We start from the raw sequence: 26328 nt of genomic DNA on the forward strand, positions 1-26328 counted from the left end.
GGATTTTATTGATTGGATTGAATTATTTAATGTTTTAGAGCCAAAAGGTGACTCAGACATAATTTTAATAAAGTAATATAAGGAATAATGAAGCAATCTTTAATTAAATGGTTCCACTCTTCCAGTGAAGAGATAGAACTTATTTAACTTAAGAGCCATTTGGTGTGCTGGCTCAGGTACTGGCCTAGAAACCAGGAGACTGTGAATTCTAGGCCTCCCTTAGGGATGAAAGTAAGCTAAATGATTTGGGGCCAGTCACCCTCTTTCTGCCTTTTATATATATATATATAAAACACCTTGAGTTGACCAGAAATAAAAGCAGGATAAAAACCAAATACATATTTATTTCGAGATAGCATAAGTGTAGGAAATAAAGCTAGGAATAGAGAATGTTGGAAAAGGAAGGAAGGAAAGAGAAGGATGACCAGTAGCAAAGTGGATGGAGTCAGTTATACTGGCTATGACTGAATCATTGGGAGACTTGAAAGAACAAGTAGGCATAGATCAACACGGAGAAGATCTATTTATGCTGTCACTAGGAATCATAACCAACTTAATGGCACAAATTAACTGGTCTGTCAGTTGGTCAGTCTGTCAAGTTAATTAGTAAGTACATATTTGTGTACAGACTATATCCTCTGAGCTGCTACTAGCCATTGCCAATACCAGCAGAATTAGAATCAGCTCTTAGTTTTATAACAATTTTATCTGCGAGTTCCTGGTGTTTCTGAATTCCCCACCTTCTTTATCTGAATTTTAGCAGATGGAATATATGCCAGTTAGAAGGCTTGACCTTCTTGGAAGAAGAGATATTTACAATAATGAAAAATGGTTATGAAGAGGGAACCCAAGACTTATTCCAACTCCACAACATAAACTGAGTGGACAGTGGGCCTGTGCAAACAACTCTTGGCAGTATAAGGAGAAAAAGATTGCTACGCCCAAACAGAGGCATATCCATATGATGATGTTCCAGACAGGGCCTTTTCTCTTATCATTGAGAACGAAATTAAAGAACACTATGAGGACAAACAGAAAAAGGGTTAATTTTGTACATTCCAGCCACACTGAGCAAAGGAGATCTGTCACTTATTGATTTCTAATAACTGTTATCTACATACAGGGGTGAGTTGCTGCCGGTCCCCACCGTTTCTCATGAACCAGTTGGTCACCAGACCCGGAAGTAAGCCTGCCCTGCCCCCAGCCCTGTATATCAGTCTCGGCCGGCTGATATTTTGTCCCTTCTGTCTCCATCAAGCGTCCTAGAACCTGCCTGCTAGCAAAGGACCTTCCTAAAGTTGCTTTTCTGAGCATGGGGAAAACAGACGGTAATTTGTCCCTTCTGTCTCCGTGTTAACCAGAAAAGCAACTTCGGAAAGGTCCTTTGCTAGCAGGCAGGTTCTAGGATGCCTGCTGCCACCAAAGGACCTTCCCAGAGTTGCTTTTCTGAGCAACGGCGAGATAGAAGGGACAAAATACCCCCGGCTTTCTCGCACGCCTTCTTTCTCTGAAGCCGCGCCGTATTCAGCAAACTGGGCAGCGCGTGCCCTTGGCCTTGTGCAGCAGCCGAAGAACAGGAGGCGAGGATTCGGCTGCTGCACAAGCCCACGGGCACGCACTGCCCTCTTCTCTCTGATAGCTGCCTGGTTAAAAAGGAGATGGCGGCTCCGCTTGTCTGGAGCCCATCCAGGAAGACGAGGAATGTGAGGGGGATCCCTCCCCCTGCGGATGGGCTCCGGACCAGCCGAGCCTCCTCCTCTTTTTAACCAGGCGGCTATCAGAGAGAAGAGGGCAGCGCGTGCCCGTGGGCTCGTGCAGCAGTTGAAGATTGCCTGGTTAAAAAGATTTGCTGGTTAAAAAGGAGGAAGAGGAGGCTCCGCTAGTCCGGAGCCCATCCATGGGGGCAGGGATCCCCCTCGTGTTCCTGGATGGGCTCCTCCTCCTTTTTAACCAGGTGGCTATCATACAGAGGATGCCCGTAGGCAAGGAGTGCAAAGGAGGAGTAGAACAGCCTTAATCACATCAAGCTGCCCAGTCAAAAAACCTTTCCCTTCTGTAGAAAAAAAAGGGGGGAAATTCCAGAGACCGACTGAAGGAGGGAATCCTCAGCCAGGGCACCCTTTGCTCCACCACAGCAGCCTTTTCAAGCAGGATCAGACTAGTTTGAAAGCCTTGCCTTCTACTTCAGTGGGGAAATTCCCTGCTGCCCAGGCTCCGTCCCGCAGAAAAAATCCCCTTCACCAAAGCTCAAGAGGCGAGCACTGCCTCCACACGCCAGAATCTCCAGAGAGAACTTTGCAACTAGTTGAGGAGCGGCGAGCAGCAGACTTGAGCGTTTGCATGCATTCAGCCAAGGTCCTGCTGAATCCCGCTACTTTGGACGACCCAATGGATTTTACGATGGACGTGCACCCCCGGGAGGTGTTGAAGAAGGACAGGCAGCTCAGCCTGATCCAGGACGACAGGCGCGACAGCGGCTTACAGACAGAGAGAGAGGGGGAAAGAGACAGAGACAGAAAGACAGACAGACACACACACACACAGAGTGAGAAACACACAAACACACACACACAGAGGGAGGGAGGAGATACAGAGAAAGAGACAGAGAGAGACAGGCACACAGACAGGCACACAGAGAGAATTACAGAGAGAGACACGGAGGGAGGGAGATAGAGGCAAAGTGCCACACAGAGAGTGAGAGACAGATACAGAAAGAGAGAGAGACAGAAAGAGAAAGAGAGAAAGAGAAAGAAAAAAGAAAGAAAAAGAAAGTGGGAGTGAGAGATGAAAGATAGATAGATAAAGGGAGAGAGAGACAAAAGGAAGGAAGGAAAGAGAGAGAGAGAGAGAGAGAAAGAAAGAAAGAAAGAAAGAAAGAACTTATGACCACAATTGAGTCCAAAATTTTGGTTACTAAGCAAAAGTGTTGTTAAGTGAGTTTCAGTAGATTTTTCAAATTGGCCACGCCTACATGGTCACATGACCACTGAGCCACTCCCGCAAAACAGGCCACACCTACAGAATAGTTTCTAAAAAAAATTGAAACCCACCACTGCTACAATAGGAGGATTGCGCATTAAGAAATCTAACATAATAGCAATTTCCAAGTTAATTACAAGACAATATGCCTATCCCTACTTCCATGGGGGTAAAATAATTTGGGAAATAGAGTTCTCAAAGCATTGTCATTGCAGGTGGAACTCTCTGTTGCTAGAACCTAGGCTATTTTCCTGTTGCTCTTTTATCTGAGTGATTATTGTGATTAAAACATCTGTTTTGGAAATGTGATTGGACTTCTGAAATAAGAAAATTTTGTTTTCCAGTTATTAATTTTGTTTTTGCTCTGGCTTTTTAATTTGTAAAACTGTTCCTGTTTGAGATTACATTATTCCTACTGCTGGAATAAAGAATCTTAATTTTCTTATAGAAGAACCACTGTTTACTCAGTCAATGACCAGCAAGATTTGAAAAAAATACTACACCAAAATAACTTTCTCAAGCATGAAAAAGCTGCCTCCATCCTAACCACACAGTGCATCATATGGGGCAATAATGCAATGCAAATTGGTGCCTGGGAAATTCTGGAAGCTGTAGTCAAAGTCACCAAGATTGAGAAACATGTTCTGACCTAGACTTAACAGAATCACAAAACAGACTCCTTGTCCTGAAACCCCCCTTTTTTTGGCTAATGTGAATTCCTTGTGTTCACTTCCAGCAAAGTCCCGGAAATAAGCCTTTCAAAGTATAATTGCAACAACAGACCTTATCAGTCCTTGGACAATTGCCAGGCCGATAGCTTCCAAGGGCAAGGCTGTACAATAAAATATTGGCAAGGAGTCTCTGTGAGGCACAACTCAGATAAGTAAATCTTCACAATAATAAACAAATTAATTGTCGTCCTGGAAACACTACTCTCATTTTGCCCCTATTCATTCCATATAGGAAAGGCCATTCAGCGTCCACTTGTGACTTTACTCCCAAGTTGACCCCTGTTCCTTAATATATTTTGAATAAATTTGGAGCAATTCCACCTACAAGTGGTAGAGAAAATGTATCAAAAAGACAGGAATGTGTGTTAATTGGGAAGTGTGGGAACCGCAAACCAGCAAAAGGGCAGAACATAACAGCAATAGCACTTAGACTTATATACCGCTTCATAGTACTTTACAGCCCTCTCTAAGCAGTTTACAGTCAGTCTATTGCCCCCAACAACCTTGGTCCTTATTTTACTGAGACCACGGACGGATGGAAGGCTGAGTCAACCTTGAGCCGCTCAGAATTCACCAGGAGCAATTCATGCCGCATTACTTTTTAATGGGCCTTGCTTGAATCCTCTGAGGGATGGTTTATTAGTCCATTTCCTGAGGCAGTACTAACCTCCAGTCATGGCAAAAAGCACAAACATGACAGGAAAGAAGAAGCCAAAAGCCAAGGTGAAGAGGTATTCATGGATAACCGCTGACAAAAGGAAGACCATGAACATAGCTCCAGCTCGGGCTCTCCCTCCTATCAGCTGGAAGAGAAGGAGCACAAGTGAATTATAGACCTCATCCTGGTCTTCCCCAATAAACAATGAAGACAGGCATAGAGAAATTACACAGAGAAGGTGTACTTTAGGGGGTAATATAGGGTGGGTTTGGTAACCTTGTCAGCCCTTTCAGGTAATCCAGACAGTAAACCAATAATAGTACTTTTATTGCAAAGTTACAGAAATAGAATCTTGCAAGGCTGAAAGTGCTTCCCCCCTTCCTGACCTTTATTTTCTGAGCCACAAGGAAGAATCCCCCCTGAGATGTTATTCTACCCACAATCCTGCTCTGAGCTGAGACATCTTCTTTTGACCATTGCCCTGGCTGCAGTTCTTCCTCCTGCCCCCAAAGATTATTCTCACCGCCCATTACGGCCTTACCTACCCACAGAAAATCTTGATAAATATAGCAGTACAGCCAATCATGTACAATCCCATTCCATGACCGAAAAAATGCCGAGAATGATGTGGAATTCCACCAGTCCTAGACAGGAAGAATGAAATAAAGAGCATGAAAAACACAGAAATGCCAGGCTTCAAACTGGAACATCACTGTATTTTTGCAAGGAAAGAGACAATCCACTCTAGATTGTCTGTTACAGATAGTCCTTGAGTTACAAGGGCAGTCGGGATTAGAATTTCCATCACTAAGTCAGTGGGGAAACCAGTGGGAATTTGTAACTGCCAACCAGGACTCTTATAGTCCCTACACATACATGGTTCCACAGGTGGTCTTCATTTAGTGACCACAATTGGGAGCAGCAACAAAGTTGTTAAGCAGTCATTAAGTTACGTTATTTATTTACCTAATTTATTGTTGAATTTACAGAGCTACCTATCTCACCTCAAGTGACTGTAGTGCCATATGATAAAAGCAAAAATTGAAATATTTTACAAGCCCATTAAAACAATTGGTAGGGGAAAAACATGCTTGCAATCTTAGTTCTACTTTCCTTTACTTTACAGACCTGCAGAGGTTGTAAATGTGAGGACTGATCATAACTTTATCATCATAGTTGTAAGTGCACCCAGTTGCTAAATGAGGGACCACCTGTATTTATTACTTTGATTACAAGCAATCAGATACTTCAGTGTCAGTTTCTTCAGTACAGTTGTTTAGGCAGGTTGAAGTTTGCTTTTCTTTCAGAACCATAACCTCTCAGAACTCTTTCCAAAGTTTTTCAAACTGTTCTTCATGGCCAATGGACCATTCAAGTATATCCATGAGATGCAGAAATGGACAGACTGACATTAAAGATAGAAGAAGAAGAAGATACAGAGTATTTTTGAACATGGGGTATGTTTTATAAAAGGTTGGATAATAGGCATAGAAATTAGGAGCTGGAAAAGTATTATTACGTACGCAAATTGACCCAGTCAATACACTGTTCAAAAAGTACTTTTGTATGTTAAATGAAAATGTATAAATAAACTGTTAAAAATAGTATCTCCATGAGGAATGAAATCTAGACTTCCTATATCATTCTTGCCCCCCGCCCCTGTCATCACCTTGTAGAAAGAACGGTCTGCGAAACGCAGGATCTCAGCAAATATGTTTTGCCAACAGTCCTGGAAGAAATAGAAGACCACGAATAGAAATGATATCCCTGAATGAGAGAAGTAAAGAAATACATTAATTCTTCCCACTTTCGGGAGAAGGAAGAGATTAAAAATCCAATTATTGTTACAGATTTAAGAAAGACAATTGCAAATCAGGTTAGACTTTTAGGCTAATATCCTAATGGAATATCTATAGAGATTCTTCATCATCCAGGTCATCATTGTCCCAAAGGCCTTTACAAAAGGCAACTTGACTTTCTGGGTTTTTTCCTTTAAAATGTTTCACTTCTTATTGGAGAAGCTTCTTCAGTTCTGAAAATGAACTAAGAAGCTTTTTGGATGAGAAATAAAGCTTTCACAGAAAAAAAAACCAAGAAAGTCCAATTGACTTTTTAAAAGTACATTGGGCATATCCAAGTGGAAGAAAAGCAGAATGACTTGACTACGTTATTTTTAGTTCCCGTTGTTAGGAACTACCTTGATTAGTGGCCGTTTGCAGTCATGATGATGATGAAAAACCTACTTTTGCAACCAACCCTACATTTATAACCTTCAAGGGTTTGTAAAACCAAAGAAAGCTGAAGTAATCTCACCACACAGTTATGGTATTACTTAGCAACCATTTTACTTTCAAGTTGCTGGTTCCAACTGTGGTCACTAAACAAGGACTAAAGTACCATGGCACAGTATGACTTGAGAAGATCTCTTTTTGTGTGATGTACCTGTTTTTAATTAAGGCTATAAACCTGCATTGTCAAAGATTTAGACACCTACACATTGATGCCATTCAGCTGGTGTCCAAATGGAGTCAGAGACACTGACATGAACTTGCAGTTTTATATACTAATTAGCAACGACTTCACTTAATGTTACATATAGCCCAAAATCATAAATATTTTGGCTTGTTGTATGAAGTAACTATTTATCGATTAAATATATATGCTGTGCATCGTTATCCAAAATAGCTCTGGATGGCTGTGTATCACTTAGCTGATACATATAGTCCTGGTTGTATGACCACAATTGAGTCCAAAATTGGTATTGCTAAATGAGACCATTTTACGACTGCCCCCATTTTATGACTTTTCCCACCAGTATTTATGGCATGTATTTTGATCACGTAACCATGGGAATGCTGCAATGATTGTAACTGTGAAAAATGTTTATAAGTCCCTTTTTCAGTTCTGTCGAAGGTCACTAAACAAATGGTTGTATGTTGAGAACTACCTGTAGTATGTCTCCCTACACTTTCTCTAAAATGTGATAAATCAGCCTGATTGTGTTTGAGGCTCTCCTGTTTTTTCTACAGGATGAGGTCAACATCCCAATTCCATAGCATTACTGCTTAATCCCATTAAACAAACGAAATCACAATTGTTTCCACCTACCAGGTATAACTGAATCAAAGATGGAGAGCAGCAGGGTTTTGATGGTGAAAGGCTGCTTATGCATGTTGCCCAAGTTAGGGATGAAGTAGTATTTCAGAAGGAAATTCACAAAATATATACTAGCCAAGAACTGTGGAACAGAGGGAAAAAACTCTACCTTAGTGACCTACTGGCATCTCCATGTTGTTCTGGCAAGGCATACAGGTTGTCAGCTCTCAACTATGACTAAGAGAATCCTTCTTCTGTTCTATGATCTCAGAAGCTGGATTTGGCTGCCATTTTAATATCCTACAAAACACAAATACTGTCCTCCAACACCAGCCCCTCTTCTGTTTAATTTTAGTCAATCTGTCATAGATTTCTGCACTACCCACATCCTGAGTGGTTCTAAGTTCCACCAACTCTGCTCTCTTCCAAACCCCTTTTTCCTTTCCTTTTCCTGTGGGAGATATTTGAAAATATGTATATTATTGTCTAAAGTTTTAAATTGAACATCTCTTAGGAAAGTGAAATGGTTTGCATCAAGTATGTCTCAGGAGAAATGTTATAACTCATTCACTCAAGACTACAGAACTGGATAAAAATATGGTGGGTTATGCAAAATATTTTTAAAAGAAGGATAACATTTATTCCTCAGTTATTTTTACTAGGTATATGTACTGACTTTGCAGTGGTAGAGACTAACTTGATTCTGCATCTAATAACTGCAGCAAGATTGTTGGTGGCGCAATACTGGAAGAAGGAATACTTGCCTACAATCCAAGAATGGACATTGAAAGTCACAAACTTAGCCGAGATGGCTAAAATATTGGCATATCTTAAAGATCACTCAAATGAGAGATATAAATGAGACTGGAAAAAATGGATTGACTATATACAAAATAAATACGGGACCAAGAAATTCCAGTTAGCCTATGCTTAAGATCAGAAATGATTTAAACTGTTAAAAGTTAGTTCAGTAAGAAGAAGCTAAGGTCAATGTAGAATGTCATTAATTTTTTTATTTCTTTTTTCTCAATAGATTTTAGACTATGTTAGTTAAAAATCCATACCGTGTATGGGTTCTGGCAAGTCGGGGGGGGGGGGGGTGGAGGGAGGGAGGGGCATACAAAAAAAATTGTACTTCAATGTTTTAATGATTGACGAATGATGAAATATTTGTGTTTTTTTAAAAAATTTCTGCTTGTTGCAATAAATTATTAACAACTAAAAGACTACAGAACTCTGGGAAATTTAAATGGTGGCCTTTGGTCACCCAGGGCTTCTTAAAATAGTATTGTTGGTATTTACTCCCTTGGTCAGCTAAGACACCTTACGGTTACCAGTCTAGCTGAGTCTTGTGCAAAAATCCAATAGTCCCCAAGCACATTTCTAATTCACAGAGAGGCCAGAAAAAGCCATCCGTCAATGGAAACTTAATGTGTTTCTCTCACCTCGACCAGTTTTCGGATGACATAACTCCAGCGGATGTATGGATCTCTATAAGGAAAGGAGCAGGGATTGAGTTGAGATATAACAGAGTAGTTCCCTTTTCTTGGAAAATACAATGGTTACAAGGTTGCTCTGGGGGCATGAACTGTATCTCCTGAAGCCCATTTTGCCCATTCTTTTTCTCACAGAGCTGAGAAACCAGGGAGCCCAAAAACACAATATGCAAGGAGTTACCTTGGATAGCTCATTCTGTAGATCAAAGTTGGGCAGAAGAGAAAATATAAGTATGTTGAGAATTCAGGACAGCTTATCTTCCCTGGAGTGGGAGGGAAAGAAGCAAAGGAATGGTTGAAACTTCAGCTGCACTGAAGAAATAGTTGCCCTGGAGCCTCCATGTTGCTCAAGTGGAAATTAAGCAAAGCTTAATCTGTACATGACGATAGCAATAGCAATAACAATTATTCTTACAGTATATATAGCTTCATAAAGCTTTACAACCGTCTCTTACAGAGTCAGCATATTGTCCCCAACAATCTGGGTCCTCATTTTACGAAACTTGGAAGGATGGAAGATCAACCTTGAGCTGGTGAGAATCAAACATCTAGCAGAATCTGCCTGCAATGCTGCATTCTAAACACTGTGCCACCACAGCTCTTCTTGTTAGCATATTTCTTATGTAGAAAAAATAGCTTATGATACATTTCATGTACAAAAAGTAGTTAAGGTGTGATACAGGATGCAGAATTCAGCTTTCTGAAAATCTGCCTCCATTGGTATACAAAAGCAACAAACAAGGAATTCCATGTATTCACAAGGATTAATCACCTATATTCTGCAGTTTTTTCTGCAAAATAAAGGCTGGCAAATAGGAGAAATTGTGATTTGTGAGGAATTTGGAGAAATATACTTGACCCAGGCAAGAGGTTTGCTTTGCTTTGCTTCCATATTACTTTTCTTAGTATTTTGCAACACTTAAAATCTACTTACAACATCTACCAAATCACTGATAGGCAAATAGAAAGTGTAATCCAATTCTTTCATAGGTTGAGAAAGTCTGTGATAGCAATCAGCATGTGGAAGCCAATGGTTACATGATTATCTTATGCTACAACTCAGATGCTGCAATTGGTGGAAAATCAGTTTGGGGGACTATGTGGGTGACTTGTAGCTATCGTAATCAGCACTAAGAGCTTCCAAGTCAAACTCACCAACTTGGTTCCTAGCGTGGAGAAGAGGAGGCATCGATTCTCGCAGAAATGAGTAGCTTTTCATCAGGAACCGGATCTATTCCAGACAGGGGAACGAGCAAGGAAACAGCGTGAAGTTGAGTCATGTTGTTCCCATGTTCCCATGGTGGACCCTATGGATCCCATGGTGCTCCCCACTCTGTCTGTCTAGACTTTTCAGACGGAAATGGCCCCTGCTTACTCACTTGGCTAACTGTCAGCTATACTATCTTTCTACTCAAAATCTTACTTGGATGAAATCTGCTTTTATTCTAGCTGGCAAGAAGAACATATATTTGAGGCCATGGCTAGTGCTACTGTCACCATTTATATATGACATATACATGACGATGTCTGCTAAGGACCATATCTTCTGTCACAAGACTTTTTAAAAATGTACTGTATATCTTCTTCAGGGCAATGAGTAGGGAAGTATGTATCTTTAACCTGGCCTATCCTTAATGACTCTATTTGGGGTTTGTCTAGGCCGTTCAGAGGATACCAGCAGTGGTGGGATTCAAATAATTTAGCAACCGGTTCTCTGCCCTAATGATTTCTTCCAACAACCAGTTCACCAAACTGCTCAGAAAGTTAACAACTGATTCTCCTGAAGTGGTTTGAACTGGCTGAATCCCACCACTGGATGCCAGACAGGAGAAAGCTACCTAAACCTGGAGTGAGGGTGGCATGTCTTCTCTGTACAATGGCAAATATATGGCCTGTATATGGAAGTATACATTTATGCTACAGGGGGCCTTTCTAGTGCTTGCTACTATCTTTATATTTCACACTGAGATGTCCTGAGGCAACCAGAATTCCTTCATAATTCCAACTTCACTTCAAATGTAGCTTTTCCCATTTCTGTTTAAGAACTCCTTTCCCCTGTACCCACTTTCTTTGTGCTGCCCCAGTGCCATACCTGCTCAAAGAGGACAATTTTACGGGAGGCAATTCCCAAATTACAGTAGACAGTAATATAGACAGGGAAGAATCCCAGCACTGCAGCATGGCAGAACAGCACCAGGAACACCAAGGTGGCCGTCAAGAGGTTGGGGAACCTGGTCGTCTTCAAGCAGCCTGACCACATTTGCAGGGCCTGATAGGGCACAAATAAGGTGTAGAGGAACATGCAGAGCCAGGCCAAGAGTGCTGTGGGCAGATGTTGAAAGCCAATGATAAAGAGCTCGAAATCCAAAACAAGACTGTAGAAGAGAAAGAAGAAAAAGTATTCTAAGGATGCTGCCCAAAAGATGAGGATGTTTCAAGTGAAATAAGCGGTTTCTCTGGGTTATCCCCAATATTCAGTGGCATGACTGATGAAAAGTGAAGGGGATTGGTCCTGCTATTTTGAGGAAGGAAACTCATGAAAGTTCCCATAAACTCTTCAAAATAGTCAGAACAGAGTTAGAATGATGGAGAACCCACCTCCAACTGAAAAAATTATGATCAGTCCCCTTCATTTGTTTCATAATCATGTTTTGTTTCATAATCTTTTTTTCATAACCTTCATAATTTTAACTATTGCTCATCCTTAAATATTGGACCCACAAAAAGGTTCCTAGCAGAATTTAAATGGATCAGGAATAGAGGACCCCAAGGTTTTTTGAAGGGCCTGTCATATTAGGAACATTACTCAACATTCCTATCAGAATAATGTCCAATCCTTTTTTGGTACATCCCCCTGAGCTTTCTACAGCTCATGTGGAGTTTGGTAATTGTATAAGACATTTATTTATCACCTGTAAATCTTCCATTTTGAAAATTCAAGATGAAATACCTGGACTTTCCTTCTGATTGTATCCCCAGTGAAAGCTGAGAGATTGATCAACTAACCCAAAGTGAATTAGATCCCTGACTGTGAATGTGAGCTTGGCTCTCTGTCTTCTATTGGACTCCTTCCTTGATCCGCTTCATGCTTGTTCCAATACATGTTAGAATGTATTCCAACTACAGAATTAATCAGCCAGAAGATGGCAGTGTTTACTTAGCACCTATGGTTATAATCTATGGTTCCCTTATGTTCTGAGGAGTTTCCTGCAACAGTTGTGATAGTTGAAACCAATTAGCAGCAAGGCCCATAGTGACTATACACTGTACACTTTATTTGATCTGTATGGCTACATAACCATCCTCTGCTACCAATCTGTATGGCTGTATAATAACCCTCTACCATTTCTGAAGAATAAAGCAGACCTTCTAACAATGCACAGAACTGCTGGTGATTTCAAGGATTTGCCTATCATGGACATTTCCTTCTCCTTCTTTTCCTTTGAAGAAATATTTCCTTTCTAAGGCTTCCCAATTAAAAAGTTGCCCATGGCAGCATACAGCATTAAAAACAAATAAATGTTACAATGAGCAGAATGGCCAATCCGGACCTAAACCATCCTGAAGAGACAGTGAAAGGTAGGGGCAGATCCTGTGATCCCAGAAACACCCGCAAAGTCTCTGGTGACCCAGAAAAAGCCCCTCTTGCCAGCAATCACATCAGCCCCCAGGCTGCTGAAACTGCTGACAGCTCCTTTACACAAGCACGGGAGAGAAGCATGTTGTTTTGGTGAGAGTTTTTAAATCTTTTTTCCTATTAGAAAGAGAACCACCCTAATTGTGGAAATTTAATTTAAAATAAAGGCTGACTAGAGAGAAAGCGGCGGATTTAAGACAGCAAATTGAAGATTTTTTTCCCCCTTTTTTATTTTCGGAAGCCAGGCTGGACTTCAATTGCAGTTAAATGTGGATTGGCTTATTGCGCTTTTCCTATACTTTTACTTTTGGACTTTGTGGGCACCCTGAATATATCTAAGCTCTAATTGTTTTAAAGATTCCTTTTTCCTCTTTCTTTGGCTTTCCTTTTTGTATTTTCTATGCTCTGTTTTTTTAAAGTTAAAGGCAGAGTGGAAAAAGACAAGAATTGAAAGTTGATACAATTACCATTGCCACCTAGTGGACTTGAAACATAAGTTTTATTATCTGAATTGTTTAGAGAGAAGCTGTTCCCTTGAAGGCTATTTGGTTAAGAACTGATAGGGGCAGGAACACAATTGTTTATACAGCTGTTTCCTGTGGAAACTTTCAGTATCCGGAAACCTACTTTGGAATAAACAGAAGCTCTAAGGCAAAGCTCAGAGTGACCTTGGAAAGACTTTTATCTTTAAAAAAAACTTTGAATCTTTTTTTCTCTTTTTTGGAGGCAGTGCTTATTTTGCTATAGAGGTGGTGATTTTTTTCCTTGACTCCTTTTTGTCCCCTGAAGCTCTGAAGTATTGATTCCTTTTTTTTTCTTTGCTCTCTTTTCCTTTTGAAGATATTGGAGACATATGGATGGCTTGTTTTAAACCTTAAGTGAATTGGACTGAAGAATTGTTTCTTTTTTTAAGTAAGGAATCTTTTTTCCCCCTCTCTCTTCTTTTTTTCTTTTTTCATTTTGTTCAAAATTCTGTTCTTTTATAGTTGACACTTAATTTTTGTAATACTATAGTGGTGTTTTGCGACTTTTACACTACTTGATATTAATTGGACTAAAATATAAAAAGAAAAAAGACTTAGAAGATGAGTAGAAAGATAACACCTGTTGGTTTCACAACAACAACCCCTGCCTCCTCACCTGCAGGAGGACAAAGATCAATACAGACAATGCTTCAACAGGAAAAAGAGAAGGGAATAACTCTAGAGGCAATTATGCAAGGGATACAGAATTTGCAAGCAGGAACTGATAGCAATGATGAGAAGTTAGACACCATTGTAAAGAGGACTGAGAGTATAGAAAAAAGAATTGAGACAATAGAGCAAGGAACAGAACACATAGAACAAAAGACAGCTAAAACAGAAGGAAAAATAGAAAACATGCAACAATGGATGATGAAATATGAGGACAGAATGCAAAAAATAGAAGAAAAGGTTAAACAAGAAGAGAAGAAGGCTGAGGAGTTTTACAGCAGATTGAGCGACATGAAAAAAGAGAGCAGTGGAATATTAGGATGGGAGATGGATTGGTCTGAATTTTTCTTAAGATTTCAAAGCATAGAAGAAGAAAGAGGCGAGAACCTAGTACAAATAATATCCGAAATTTTGACAAACGTATTAGAGATATCCAAAGAGAGGATGATGGATGGCATAGATGAAGTGTTCTGAGTGCATACAAGATATGCAATGAGAAATGCCCTCCCAAGGGAAGTCCACGTAAGATTTAGTAAGAAAGCAACTAAGCTACAAATATTACAGAAAATGAGAGACAGAAAACTGGAATATAAAGGCAAGGAGATTGTAGTTCTGAAACAAATTCCAAGAAGAGTGAGAGAGAAGAGAAGAGAATATCAATTTTTGACTAAGATACTGCTCAAGAAAGGTGTTAATTATAGATGGCTCATACCGGAAGGTTTAATATTTGCATGGCAAGGACAAAGATACAGAATAGATACAATCAATAAGGCAGAAGCTTTCTACGCAGAACACTTCAGAGGAATGGCTGAGAAAACTGGAAAAGAAGAACTATTGGTACAACTACTGGAGGCACGCATAATCGAGATTGAAAAAATAGAAAGCGCTGTAGGTGGAATTGATACAGAAGAAGGCGCGGTGGGAGGCGTAAATCCCAGAGAACAACGAGAACCCAGATCAACTAGAGCCATAAATCCTACATATAAAGTATAAACATGGAGGAAAAAAATGGTCACAATTAATATAAATGGACTTAATTCAGCAATTAAAAGAAGGAAAGTATTCCACAAATTAGAAAAGTTAAAACTTGACATAATCTGCCTACAAGAAGTGCATATTCAAAAGAGACATGAGCATCTACTAGTACAACCAAAGCTTGGAAAAGTGTTTACTACATTGGCGAATTGTAAGAAAAGAGGAGCGATCTTCTACATTAAAGATAAAATTCCAGCAAAACTAATTTATGCAGATGAAGAGGGAAGAATCTTGATGGTGGAAATTATGGACAATATCAAAAAAATATTCTTAATTGCAATTTATGCACCCAATGAAAAACAAGATGAATTTTACAAAAAACTACACAAAAAAATTTCTGACTTGGACTATGTTGATATTTGTATGACGGGAGATTTCAATGGCATTGTAAACCAGAACATGGACTACAAAACAACAAAGTTTAATAGAAAATTGCTTCTGAAATCCTTTTTCAGGATGATAGATGAAACAAATTTAAAAGATATTTGGAGAGAAAGAAACCCTACAAAAGAACAATATACTTTTTATTCAAATAGACATTCATCATTTTCCAGAATTGATATGATATGGGCCTCAACGGAATTGATTTGTAACATACATGAGGTTGATATTGAAACAAGCACCTGGGCAGATCATAATCCAATCACTATCAAATGGAAAGGCCAAAGGACAAGATCTAGATGGACACTAAACAATACTATATTGAAAGAAAAATACTTTGTACATACAATGGAAAAAGAACTGACTTTTTCCTTTAAAGAAAATAGAAAAGAAGATATATCAATGCAGAATCTTTGGGATACAGTGAAGGCCGTTACTAGAGGTCTGATAATAGATTACACAAGGAAGAGAAATTTAAAGAAAAGATAAACTAATAAAGGTTTAGAGAATGACTATAAGATACTTGAAAAAGAGCTACAGATATCTCCACAAAAAAAAGATGTTAAAATAAAAATGGACACAATTAAACACAAAATGAATCAACTGGAAAAGGAAGAATTGGCACAAAAAATAAGAGGTGTTAAACAGAACTGCTTTGAAAATGCAAACAAGCCAGGCAGATGGTTGGCATATAAACCAAAAAAAGAGAGAGAAGCAAAGAAAATATTACTGTTAAGAGATGAGCAAGGACAAATTCAATATGGAAATGCCGAGAAGAAGAAATTTATACAAGACTATTATTCTAAGCTGTATGAACAAGAGAAAATAGAAAAGGAAAGAGTTAAAAAATATTTACAGGACACTAATCTTCCCCAGATACCAGACGAAACTAGAACAATGTTGGAAGGTAAAATAACGAAGATGGAGCTAATGGAAGTACTTAAAAAACAAAATAATGGAAAGGCCCTGGGACCGGATAGATTACCAGTGGAATTCTACAAAACACTTGAGGAATCCTTGTCTCTCCCGCTTTTAGAAGTTATGAATGAAGTGATGTCTGAGAATAGAATATCTTAATCATGGTCAGAAGCATAAATTGCAATGCTACCCAAAGAGGAGACTGATTTAACACAAACTAAGAACTATAGACCAATTTCCTTATTAAATTCAGATTATAAATTATTTGCATCTATACTGGCAGAGAGACTTTAAAAAAATACTTAAATAGTTTTATCCACTCAAAATGGTTTTTTTTACCAAAGAGATAAGTCAAAGATAATATGAGAATGATTTTGGATACTTTGGAGTATTATGAGGCCCATCCCGAAAAACAAATGGCTTTGATGTTTCTTGATGCACAGAAGGCTTTTGACAATGTGAATTGGCGATTTATGTTCCTACAATTGGAACAGATGGATTTTGGCAAGAAATTTATTCAAACAATACAAATGGTATATCATAAACAAACAGCAAAGATAATGGTAAATGGAGAACTGACAGATTCTATTGAAATAAAGAGAGGTACGAGACAATGCTACCCACTATCACTGTTACTTTTTCTCTTAACATTAGAAGTTTTAAACAGAAAGATTAGAGAAGAAGAAGAAATAAAAGGAATGAGAATTAAAAAAGAGGAATACAAGCTACAAGCGTTTGCAGATGATTTTGGTTTTTATTCCTGAGGACCCATCAGAGACAGCACCCAAATTGTTATAAAGAATAGAGCAGTATGGAAAAGTAGCTTGAAAATAAATAAAGATAAAACAAAGATTTTGACGTAGAACATACCATTAAGACAAAAGGAAGAATTGGCGGAAGTCTTGCAGATTCAAGTCACAAACAAGGTTAAATATTTGGGGATATACCTAACAGCTAGATGCAGCATCTTAAGGAGGACAATTATATTAGACTGAAGCAGCAAATTGCGACTGACTTGATGAAATGGGAAAACCTACAACTATCAATGATAGGAAGAATTTCTACAATTACAATGAACATTTTACCCAGAATTTTATATCTGTTCCAGACAATCCCAATCAGATTGGGGAAGGACTTTTTTGAAGATTTAAACAATAGTTTTGAAGTTTATCTGGCAGGGGAAAAAAGCAAGAATAAAACTCAAATTTCTACAAGATGCTAGAATAAGAGGAGGATTGGTCTTACCTGACTGGGAGCTATATTACCAGGCAACAAACCTGATGTGGATTAAGGAGTGGATAACACTAAGAAATTCCAGATTATTGAATGTAGAGTGTCACGATTTACTGTTGGAATGGCATGCTTTTTTATGGTATAAGGGAACCAAAGCACATGGTTATTTTAGAAGACATTATATGAAGGAGGCTTTGCTATTAAATTGGGAGAAGGTTAAAAGGTGACATTACTTAAAAACTCCAGTCTGGATATCAACCACTGAAACCTATTCATATCCAATAATATATAAAAGGAACAAACAGTTAGATATGTTGAAATATTGAATGCAGAGGGGGAAATCAAATCTATGCAAGAGTTGAAACAAGAAGGAATAGAAATGAATTGGTATTCATATGTGCAGATACACTCTAGATATAATGAGGATAGAAAATCAGAAGGTCTTTACAACAAAATAACTGAGCTAGATAAAATTTTAACAGGTACTGATGAAAAAGTAATTAAAAATTTTATGGATATCTATTAGAGGTTAAACTATAAGAGGAACAAGTCAAAGAAAGTATGATAGGTTGGGGGGAAAATTTTGGACATGGAATTGAGTTAGAGAAATGGCAGAAATTGTGGTCTCAAAATTATAAAATGACAATGTCAACTGCATATAAAGAAAATTTGTATAGGATGTTTTACAGGTGGCACCTACCCCCAACGAGAATTGCAAGAATGTTCAAGAATAAGTCGGAAAAGTGTTGGACTCATATTACCACATGTGGTGGACTTGCACTGAAGCCAAAAGATACTGGACTAAAATCCACATGTGGTTGGAGAAAATGATACCTAAACACATAGACTTTAAACCAGATATTTTTTTAATTGGGTATTATACCAGAAACGTACAATAAAGACTTGAAATATCTGATTGTAAATGGTTTAACAGCAGCTAGATTGTATTTGCAAAAACCTGGAAAAATGAGAAAATACGAAACAGCAGGAAGTTATTCGAAAAATAATGGAGTGTGTTGAAATGAGTAAATTGACATTTGAAATTAGAGAACAAGAAGATGAGCAATTCTATAAGATATGGGACTTGTTTTATCAGTGGCTAGATAAAAAGAACCCTGGAAATGAAAAATGTTTTATTCATGTTTCAATTGAAGGAGATAAGTGATAATACAAAGACATTTTGTTGTTAAATAAATCTATTTAATAAATCTATAAATCTAATAACGGTACAATGAAAGATTGATATATATATCAGGTTCATTATTATCCTTATCCTTCATTTTAGAACAAAATATTCTAAATTATTCTGTATGTGTGTGTATGTATGTGTATATATATATATGGATAATTGTAAGTAGTGATGTATATTATAAAGATATTTTGTTGTTAAACAGTTTAATAAGGAAGTAATGAAAGATTAGTACATGTATGAAGTGAATATTTAGAACACTCTGTTTAAAAATGAAGGAATAACATTTGTGCTTGAATGTATGATGCACAAGAATGAACATAAGCATTCTTGATGGGTGATGAATGATTGGCGAGACTATGCATAATCAAAAGTAGTGATGTAGAAACATAAACAATTGGAAAATTGTAAGAAACTGTAAAAATAACTAGAATGAGATAGGTGATTATATAAAGGTATATTGTTATTAAATAGATAATTAAGGATGTAAGGGAATTATGTTTGCTTAAAAGGAAGGAATATTAATTGTAACTGAATACATGATGTACAATGAAAGTGAGGTCCTTAATTATATTTGATGGAAATTTAGTGATAGTATGTGTAATTGAAAATATGGATGCACAAACGCTTGTAACCAAACAACGTTGTAAGTAATGGATGAGAGTTTTATATGTTATGTATTGTTGGTCTTTTATGTCTAAAAATAAAAAAATTAAAAAACAAAAATAAAAACAAATAAACATTACTATGAGCAGAATGGGCAAAAGGCTGGAATAATTCCAGAACCAGATTTTTCATAGGTAGATGGAGACTTCCCATGAATGAAGGCAAAAATACGTATCCCAGGATAATGTTGGGGGATTCAATCAGGATCAATTGCCAGGACTGGAGGCTTGATCTTCCAAGCTTCAGACTTTAGACAGTTCCCCTCATTTGTTTCATAATCTTGTTTTGTTTCATAATCTTTGTTTCATAACCTTTATAATTTCAACTATTGCTCATCCTTAAATATTGGCCCCACAAAAAGGTTCCTAGCAGAATTTAAATGGATCAGGAATAGAGGACCCCAAGGTTTTTTGAAGGGCCTGTCATATTAGGAACATTACTCAACATTCCTATCAGAATAATGTCCAATCCTTTTTTTGTACATCCCCTGAGCTTTCTACAGTTCAGTGGAGCTTAGGTAATTGTATAAGACATTTATTACCTGTAAATCTTCCATTTTGAAAATTCAAGGTGAAATACCTGGACTTTCCTCCTGATCTTATCCCCAGTGAAAGCTGAGAGATTGATCAACTAACCCAAAGTGACCCAATTAGATTCCTGACTGTGAATGTGAGCTTGGCTCTCTGTCTTCTATTGGACTCTTTCCTTGATCCGCTTCATGCTTGTTCCAATACATGTTAGAATGTATTCCAACTACAGAATTAATCAGCCAGTAGATGGCAGTGTTTACTTAGCACCTATGGTTATAATCTATGGTTTTCTTATGTTCTGAGGAGAGTTTCCTGCAACAGTTGTGACAGTTGAAACCATTAAGCAGCAAGGCCCATAGTGACTATACACTATACACTTTATTTGATCTGTATGGCTACATAACCATCCTCTGCTACCAATCTGTATGGCTGTATAATACCCCTCTACCATTTCTATAGAATAAAGCAGAACTTCTAACAAATGCTTCAGCTTCTACAGAACGTCTGGTGATTTCAAGGATTTGCCTATCATGGACATTTCCTTCTCCTTCTTTTCCTTTGAGGAATTATTTCATTTTTAAGGCTTCCCAATTAAAAAGTGGCCCATGGCAGCATACAGCATTAAAAACAAATAAATATTACAGTGAGCAGAATGGCCAAAAGGCTGGAATGATGCCAGAACCAGATTTTTCATAGGTAGATGGAGACTTCCCATGAATGAAGGCAAAAATATGTATCCCAGGATAATGTTGGGGGATTCAATCAGGGTCAATTGCCGGACTGGAGGTTTGATTTTCCAAGCTTCAGACTCGTGCTGGAGCAAATCCTCAGGGAACTCCTCTCTCACCTGAATGTTTGTTGGTTTGTTTTCCAGGTCTTTCAAGGTGTGTTGCTCCATTGGACAGAACTGATTGTTTGGTTTGTGTGCAATCAGCATTGCCAATACTTTTGCCTAATTAATGGCATGTTTTTCTGGCTCTTCTACCTCTGATCTGTTGAATATAGAGTCTAATGCTCCTATCAATTCTCTTAGGGTGGCGTCACTCAAATGTTCTGGTGAGAGAGAAGTTTCCTGAAGATGGTCTCCAGTACGAGCCCAAAACTCGGAAGACTAAAGCTCTGGTCCCGATGACTAACCCTGATTAGATCCTTATGTTTTTCCTTCCTATGGCTACTGGATCTGGATTACAAAAATCCACCTGAAATATAGGTGATACAGCAAATATTTGTATATCTCCCTACCACCATCACATGGTCATTCAGATTTTTTCATATCCCATCCTCTCCAAAAGGATTAGTTTCCTTCATGTAATATCTTTCACTGTTCCTATTTTCTATATTTTTCCATTCCTTTATTAATAGTAAATTTACCCTGATTTTCTTTAAAGTCAATCAGTCAAAATCAATTTATTCATTGTTTTGACCACTGGTCAAATGGAATGGAATATAGTACAAATACAAATCATGACAACAAATGGCAGATGCATATAATGTGACACAACACATATGGTGAGCCATGAACACATGCACAGAAAGACCCCAAAAGTAACAAAATTCATTCAGAAGGAGGGTACAAAAAGTGTATCTGTGTAACTAGATGACTAGCATAGAGGAGATTGTTTAGATGACTAGCAAAGGTGGCACCAATGGAGGCATTCCTCACTTAGGCTTAATCTCTAGGCGGACATAGGAGGGTCCCAAGTGTTACTGTTTAACAGGAGCACAAAGACAAGGAGAAGAACAAATTCAATTTTCTTTTCAGCTAGTAGATGAACAGTGACAAGTGGGAGGAGATGCAGCAGGGTCAAGCTGCCTGCAAGGCCCCAAGGATGTTAAACTTTGGATGGAACCTAAGTTTAAAGATTAGGTAAATGTGCTTTTAGGATTACTACTGTGTTCCTTAGCACAAAACAAATAGCATCATATCCCACATTCTCCCCAGAATTAGCATACATCAGAGAACAGCCTTTCTATCCTACCCCCTTTTCTGGATCATACCGTCCTTCATCGATGGAATCCACAGTGATTTGTTTGAGGACAAAGATACAGAGCATGGCCACAAATATGTGATGGATTGTGCGGAAATGTTCCACCTCCAGCAACGTGCTGTAAAAGAGAGACAAGTTGCCAGCAAGTAATAGTAGGTGGGTGAGTTGGGCAGTTGGGAAACAAAGATTTTCATTTAGTGTTCTGTGCAAAAACTTGTAATTTCACTTGTACAAAAGAAATAACATTTAAGTGGCTGGGTGTGTGTGTGTTTCCATCTCTACAGATATACAGGTAGTCCTCAACATATGACTGCAATTGAGCCCTTGGACCAAGCAGGAATCTCACTCCTGCTAGAAATACAAACAGCCTTATTCTAATATGCTATTAATAACTCTATGGACTATCGTGCTAATTAACCTAATGCTTTCAAAAATACTTCATTTTGTTTCCCATCACAAGTATCTATTCTTTTTATACTCTCCTGGCACCCACCAAAGACTCTCAGCATTCTGTGGCTATGGAGCATGTTCAGTCCTTATTGGGCTGTTTCAAACTCTTGTTCTTCATCAACAGTGGAATAGTTGCCCAAGGCCACTTTTGGAACCTGAGGCCTTAAAGATCCGGCTACTTTGCTTATTGTCCCTGTATAGCCATACTTACTCAAACAAGGACCGTTGAGGGACAAAGACTTTCTTCTTCAGTAGCTGACCCTTCTCTCTGCAAGATAAGATTTCAAAGCAGGTAATATTTAGTTTATTTCTCAATAAACTAACCTCTCACCTCTGAGAAGGGGGGTAAAGGTAAGAGACCCTGAGGATTTTACTCCACAGTCAGTGATGACTATGGGAAGCAGTGCCCATTTCTGTTTCAAGGCCATTGAGCCAGCACTGCCTGATGACTCTATTTTCCCCATCCCTGTGTAAAATCAATTGCCAGGAACCGCTTCCACCTGCTTTGCTTCTTTGCTGGGATGACGCTCAATTGCTGGGGTCTGGAATGAGCTGTTTCTTCCAAGGCCTTATCTAAGAGATCACTCAGCTGACTGTGTACCTGTTCTAGTACCTTCGCCTTCATTACCTACCAACAAAACAGAGGGAATTTAATGATGCCCAGGCCTGTCATAGATTCCTAGAATGCATTTAGATGATGGACACTGTTAGGGAATTGCACAGATGATGTCCAAATGGAGTCAGAGATGCTAACACTGAACTTGCAGTTTTATATAACTAAATATATTTACATTAGGAACATCATGAGGTAAATTGCAGAGAGCACACAGCAACTAATCACAGCTTAGATTGCCTCAGGCAGTGGCAGCTCTCCTCCACCAATGGTTCCACCACAAAACCGCGGTAGACAAAAGCGCGCTCGACGAAAGCGCGTACGTGACGTAATCACAGCGCGACGAAAACATTGCGCTGTGAGCGGTAAATTTAAAATTAAAGTGAAAACCTTACCCTAACCTCCCCAAACCTAACCCTAAACCTAACCCTAAACCTAACGCTAAACCTCACCCTTAACCTAACGCTAAACCTAATGCTAATCTTTAACCTAACGCTAAACCTAACCCTAACGCTTAACGTAACCCTAAACCTAACCCTAACCCTTAACCTAACCCTAACCCTAAACCTAACCCTTACCTTTATGTGAATTTTATTTTAATTTCAATTTAATTTTTTGGGGGGTCGCGCTGCTGATGACGTCAGGTACACGCTTTCGTCGAGCGCGGTTTTGTCTACCGCGGTTTTGACGGGTCACGCCACCAATTAGCTATAACTTTCTGTTCAGTTGCTTCCCTTCTTTGATCTGTTACAGAAGCTCCCTTGCTCAGAAAGCCTAATAAACATAATCCTCTATGACAAGTATAGAGACCATGGGACTGTGGAGCCATAGAATTGACCATTTTCATTATTGTTGGTAATTCATCATTTAGGGAGAATATTTGTTTCTCTAGTACTATCTTCCTCCTGCTTTTATTATTACCTATTATTATGATATCTATTATTACCTCCAGGTGTCTCTTCCATTGGATGTGGGCATTAATTTTCTCCCAGTGTTCAGCTTCTGCTAGAGAATTAGAAACAGCTTCACTTTAAAAGCATCTCTACTTCAAAACTATCTCTACCAGGCTTCTGAAGAATTTTATACAGCATATGGTTTTAATACAGTTTTGTAGCCTTTAAAAAAAACAGATTTCCACACTATAGTAATCTCTTTTAACCAACAGATTGGGAAGTCTGTGTTTATCCTATAATTCTACTTTCCTTAATTACCAAGTAAAGCAGCATAAAACTTTATATCATTTTAGTAGATAAGGAGGAAGGAATATTGCCAGAACGTCTGACAAATATTAGAGTGTAGTACTGGTAGTTCTCAACTTACAACCATTCATTTAGTGACTGTTTGAAGTTCCAATGGGACTGAAAAAAGTGACCTATGACCATTTTTCACACTTACAACCATTGCAGCATCCCCATGGGCACGGGATTAAAATTTGGACATTTAGCAGCTGGCATGTATTTGACGGTTGCAGTGTACTGGGGTCCCCTTTTGCGACCTTCTGAAAAGCAAAGTCGATGGGGAAGACAGATTCACTTAACAAGCGTGTTACGGTCTTGTGATGAAAATTTCCAAATGTTTTGTTTGTAACTAGTTAACTAAGATGTTCCTTGTTTCCTTCAACTAAATGCTTGCATTGTTTTGTCTTTGAAAGATGGACTTTAGCATTTCCGGACAAATATTAAAGGCACACCTGCTCTTCATGCATAATTCCTGATCTTTTTTTGTCATAATTTTCCATATTGTTTCTTACTGATGTGTGAATCAATCATTATCGGCTGCTTGCCTCTCTGCCCCACTTCATAGGTTGCTGTCAGGCCCAAAACCAAGAATGACATGCAGTGATTCTTCCCAGCTGAGTTCTTTATTATTTCAGACCTATAGACAGAATCTTGCCAAACCCTGGACTCTTCTATCTGCATCTACAATACACTATTAGGGAAGGGTTGTCTTCAGCCTCTTTCTCTCACAAATAATGTCTGGACTGAACTGTCTCCTTACCCCTTTGTGAAAGCACTCCTTCCCTCCTGGGAATCCAGCAAAGATTGCATCTGCCATCCTTTCTGTAGAACCACATTGATACAACTTCCCTTTACTTTCCTCTTCCTTTAATGTACATCTGATCATCTCCTGTTCTAGAATACAGATAGGTAGCATACAGCATACACTATTCCTTTAACTACAAGTTCTACAGTCTTTTAGCAGGTGTTTAGAATGGCAGGAGATTCTTAGGATTGGACTCCAAAGCTTTGAGGGACACTACATACAGCTCTCTAGTAAAGTTATATAAGATTTTTTGCTGAGGCTCCCAAAATGCTAATCTCTGCATAGTACTACCTAATTCCTAAACCTAATTGAAAATCCCCAAATAATTTATCCACAGCAGGGATATCCCCCAATTTGTGCACAAAATATATCATCCATGCTCCTTAAATGCCCCCTTACCACTGAGTAATTGTGCTTCCTCTTCCCCCCTGGTCTGCTCCTGAGACCTTCTTTGCCTCAGGCCTCCAGTGCTCATTTCCCTTGGGTCCATGATGGTTCTGAAAGGAGAGTTTCTTAGGTTAATTTCACACTGTAGCCCAGCAGTCAGAGAACTAATTCACTGAGAGGGGGTGGGGGGATAAAGCCTCTGGAGTTAGAACTTTGCACTTCCTTAATGCACCAATAACTAGTGTCAGGTAGTGATAGTGTTGCAGAAAATGACAGGCTTTAGACTTCTCAGGATACAGGAAAAGTTTATTTGGCAGCCAGGTTCAGAAAGCTAGCCCATGGCTAGCATTGCAAGTTCGGAACAACCTTCATTATCGAAGCACACGTTCTTATACATTCTCAAAGGCAGCGTAACACGGAAACACTTAACTCATTTCTTAGTGGTTACCTTGAGGAGAAAGCCTTATAAGGAGATGGGATCTTACTTCTCCTTTTGTTACAGGTATGGATTAGATGTCATTAACAAACTTTAATTGAACCTTGTGGTTTGGACTTTTGACATAGGTTTTGACATAGAGACAGTGGCTAGAACATCTTGTAGTTAGTGAATGGTGACACTTCCTTTAAGCAAACTTCTAACTGTCCCCATTATTCTATGTCTTTATTTTATATTTTTTAATTCATATTTTATTCTACTTTAATAGACAAGGTAGAGAAGGCTGACCTCCGTACCCTGATTAGCAAGTTATACATTTTCAGCTGAACTTTGCACAGAAAAAAGTTGAAATGGGGCCAGGTTTTCAAGATCCGTTTTATTTTCTGAATCAAACTAAGAAATATTTATTTCTTACAATTGAAACAATTCTATCTGAGAGTCAGTGAAAAAGAGCTATTTATTTCCCAGGCACTTAATAAAAATTGTACAGACAGCATTCAAGGAGTTAGGGTTTCAGAGGTTTATTAGAATTTAAAGCATAACAGACCTAAAACCTTTGTTGTAAGCCACTTACATCAGATTGCAATGAGGGTCAATTGGACAAGCAGCCAAAAGGGATGGCTTCTGGCCAATTGGCTCTGATTCAGTGTCCAGCATTTCATTATAATA

The 26328-nt window shown here is 38.6% G+C and overlaps 1 protein-coding gene across 1 annotated transcript; it reads right to left on the reverse strand.

Annotated features, from left to right (window-relative positions):
- Positions 1-876: 876 nt before the first annotated feature.
- LOC148048265 (sterol O-acyltransferase 2-like) lies at positions 877-26328 on the reverse strand (the record flags this gene model as incomplete). Its single annotated transcript, XM_087708269.1, has 15 exons — positions 26234-26328; positions 25236-25333; positions 23740-23798; positions 22681-22808; positions 22392-22448; positions 21741-21848; positions 11053-11335; positions 10116-10191; positions 9142-9223; positions 8910-8955; positions 7477-7606; positions 6038-6135; positions 4914-5012; positions 4378-4513; positions 877-1019 (listed from the first exon to the last, which is right to left on the reverse strand). Coding segments are annotated over exons 1-15 (1626 nt in total), but the record flags the coding sequence as incomplete, so codon positions are not given.

This window comes from Thamnophis sirtalis, unplaced genomic scaffold (genome assembly GCF_051295495.1).
Source record: "Thamnophis sirtalis isolate CommonGarterSnake01/CBP01778 unplaced genomic scaffold, rThaSir2_p1.2 scaffold_3, whole genome shotgun sequence".
Classification (NCBI taxonomy): Eukaryota; Metazoa; Chordata; class Lepidosauria; order Squamata; family Natricidae; genus Thamnophis; species Thamnophis sirtalis.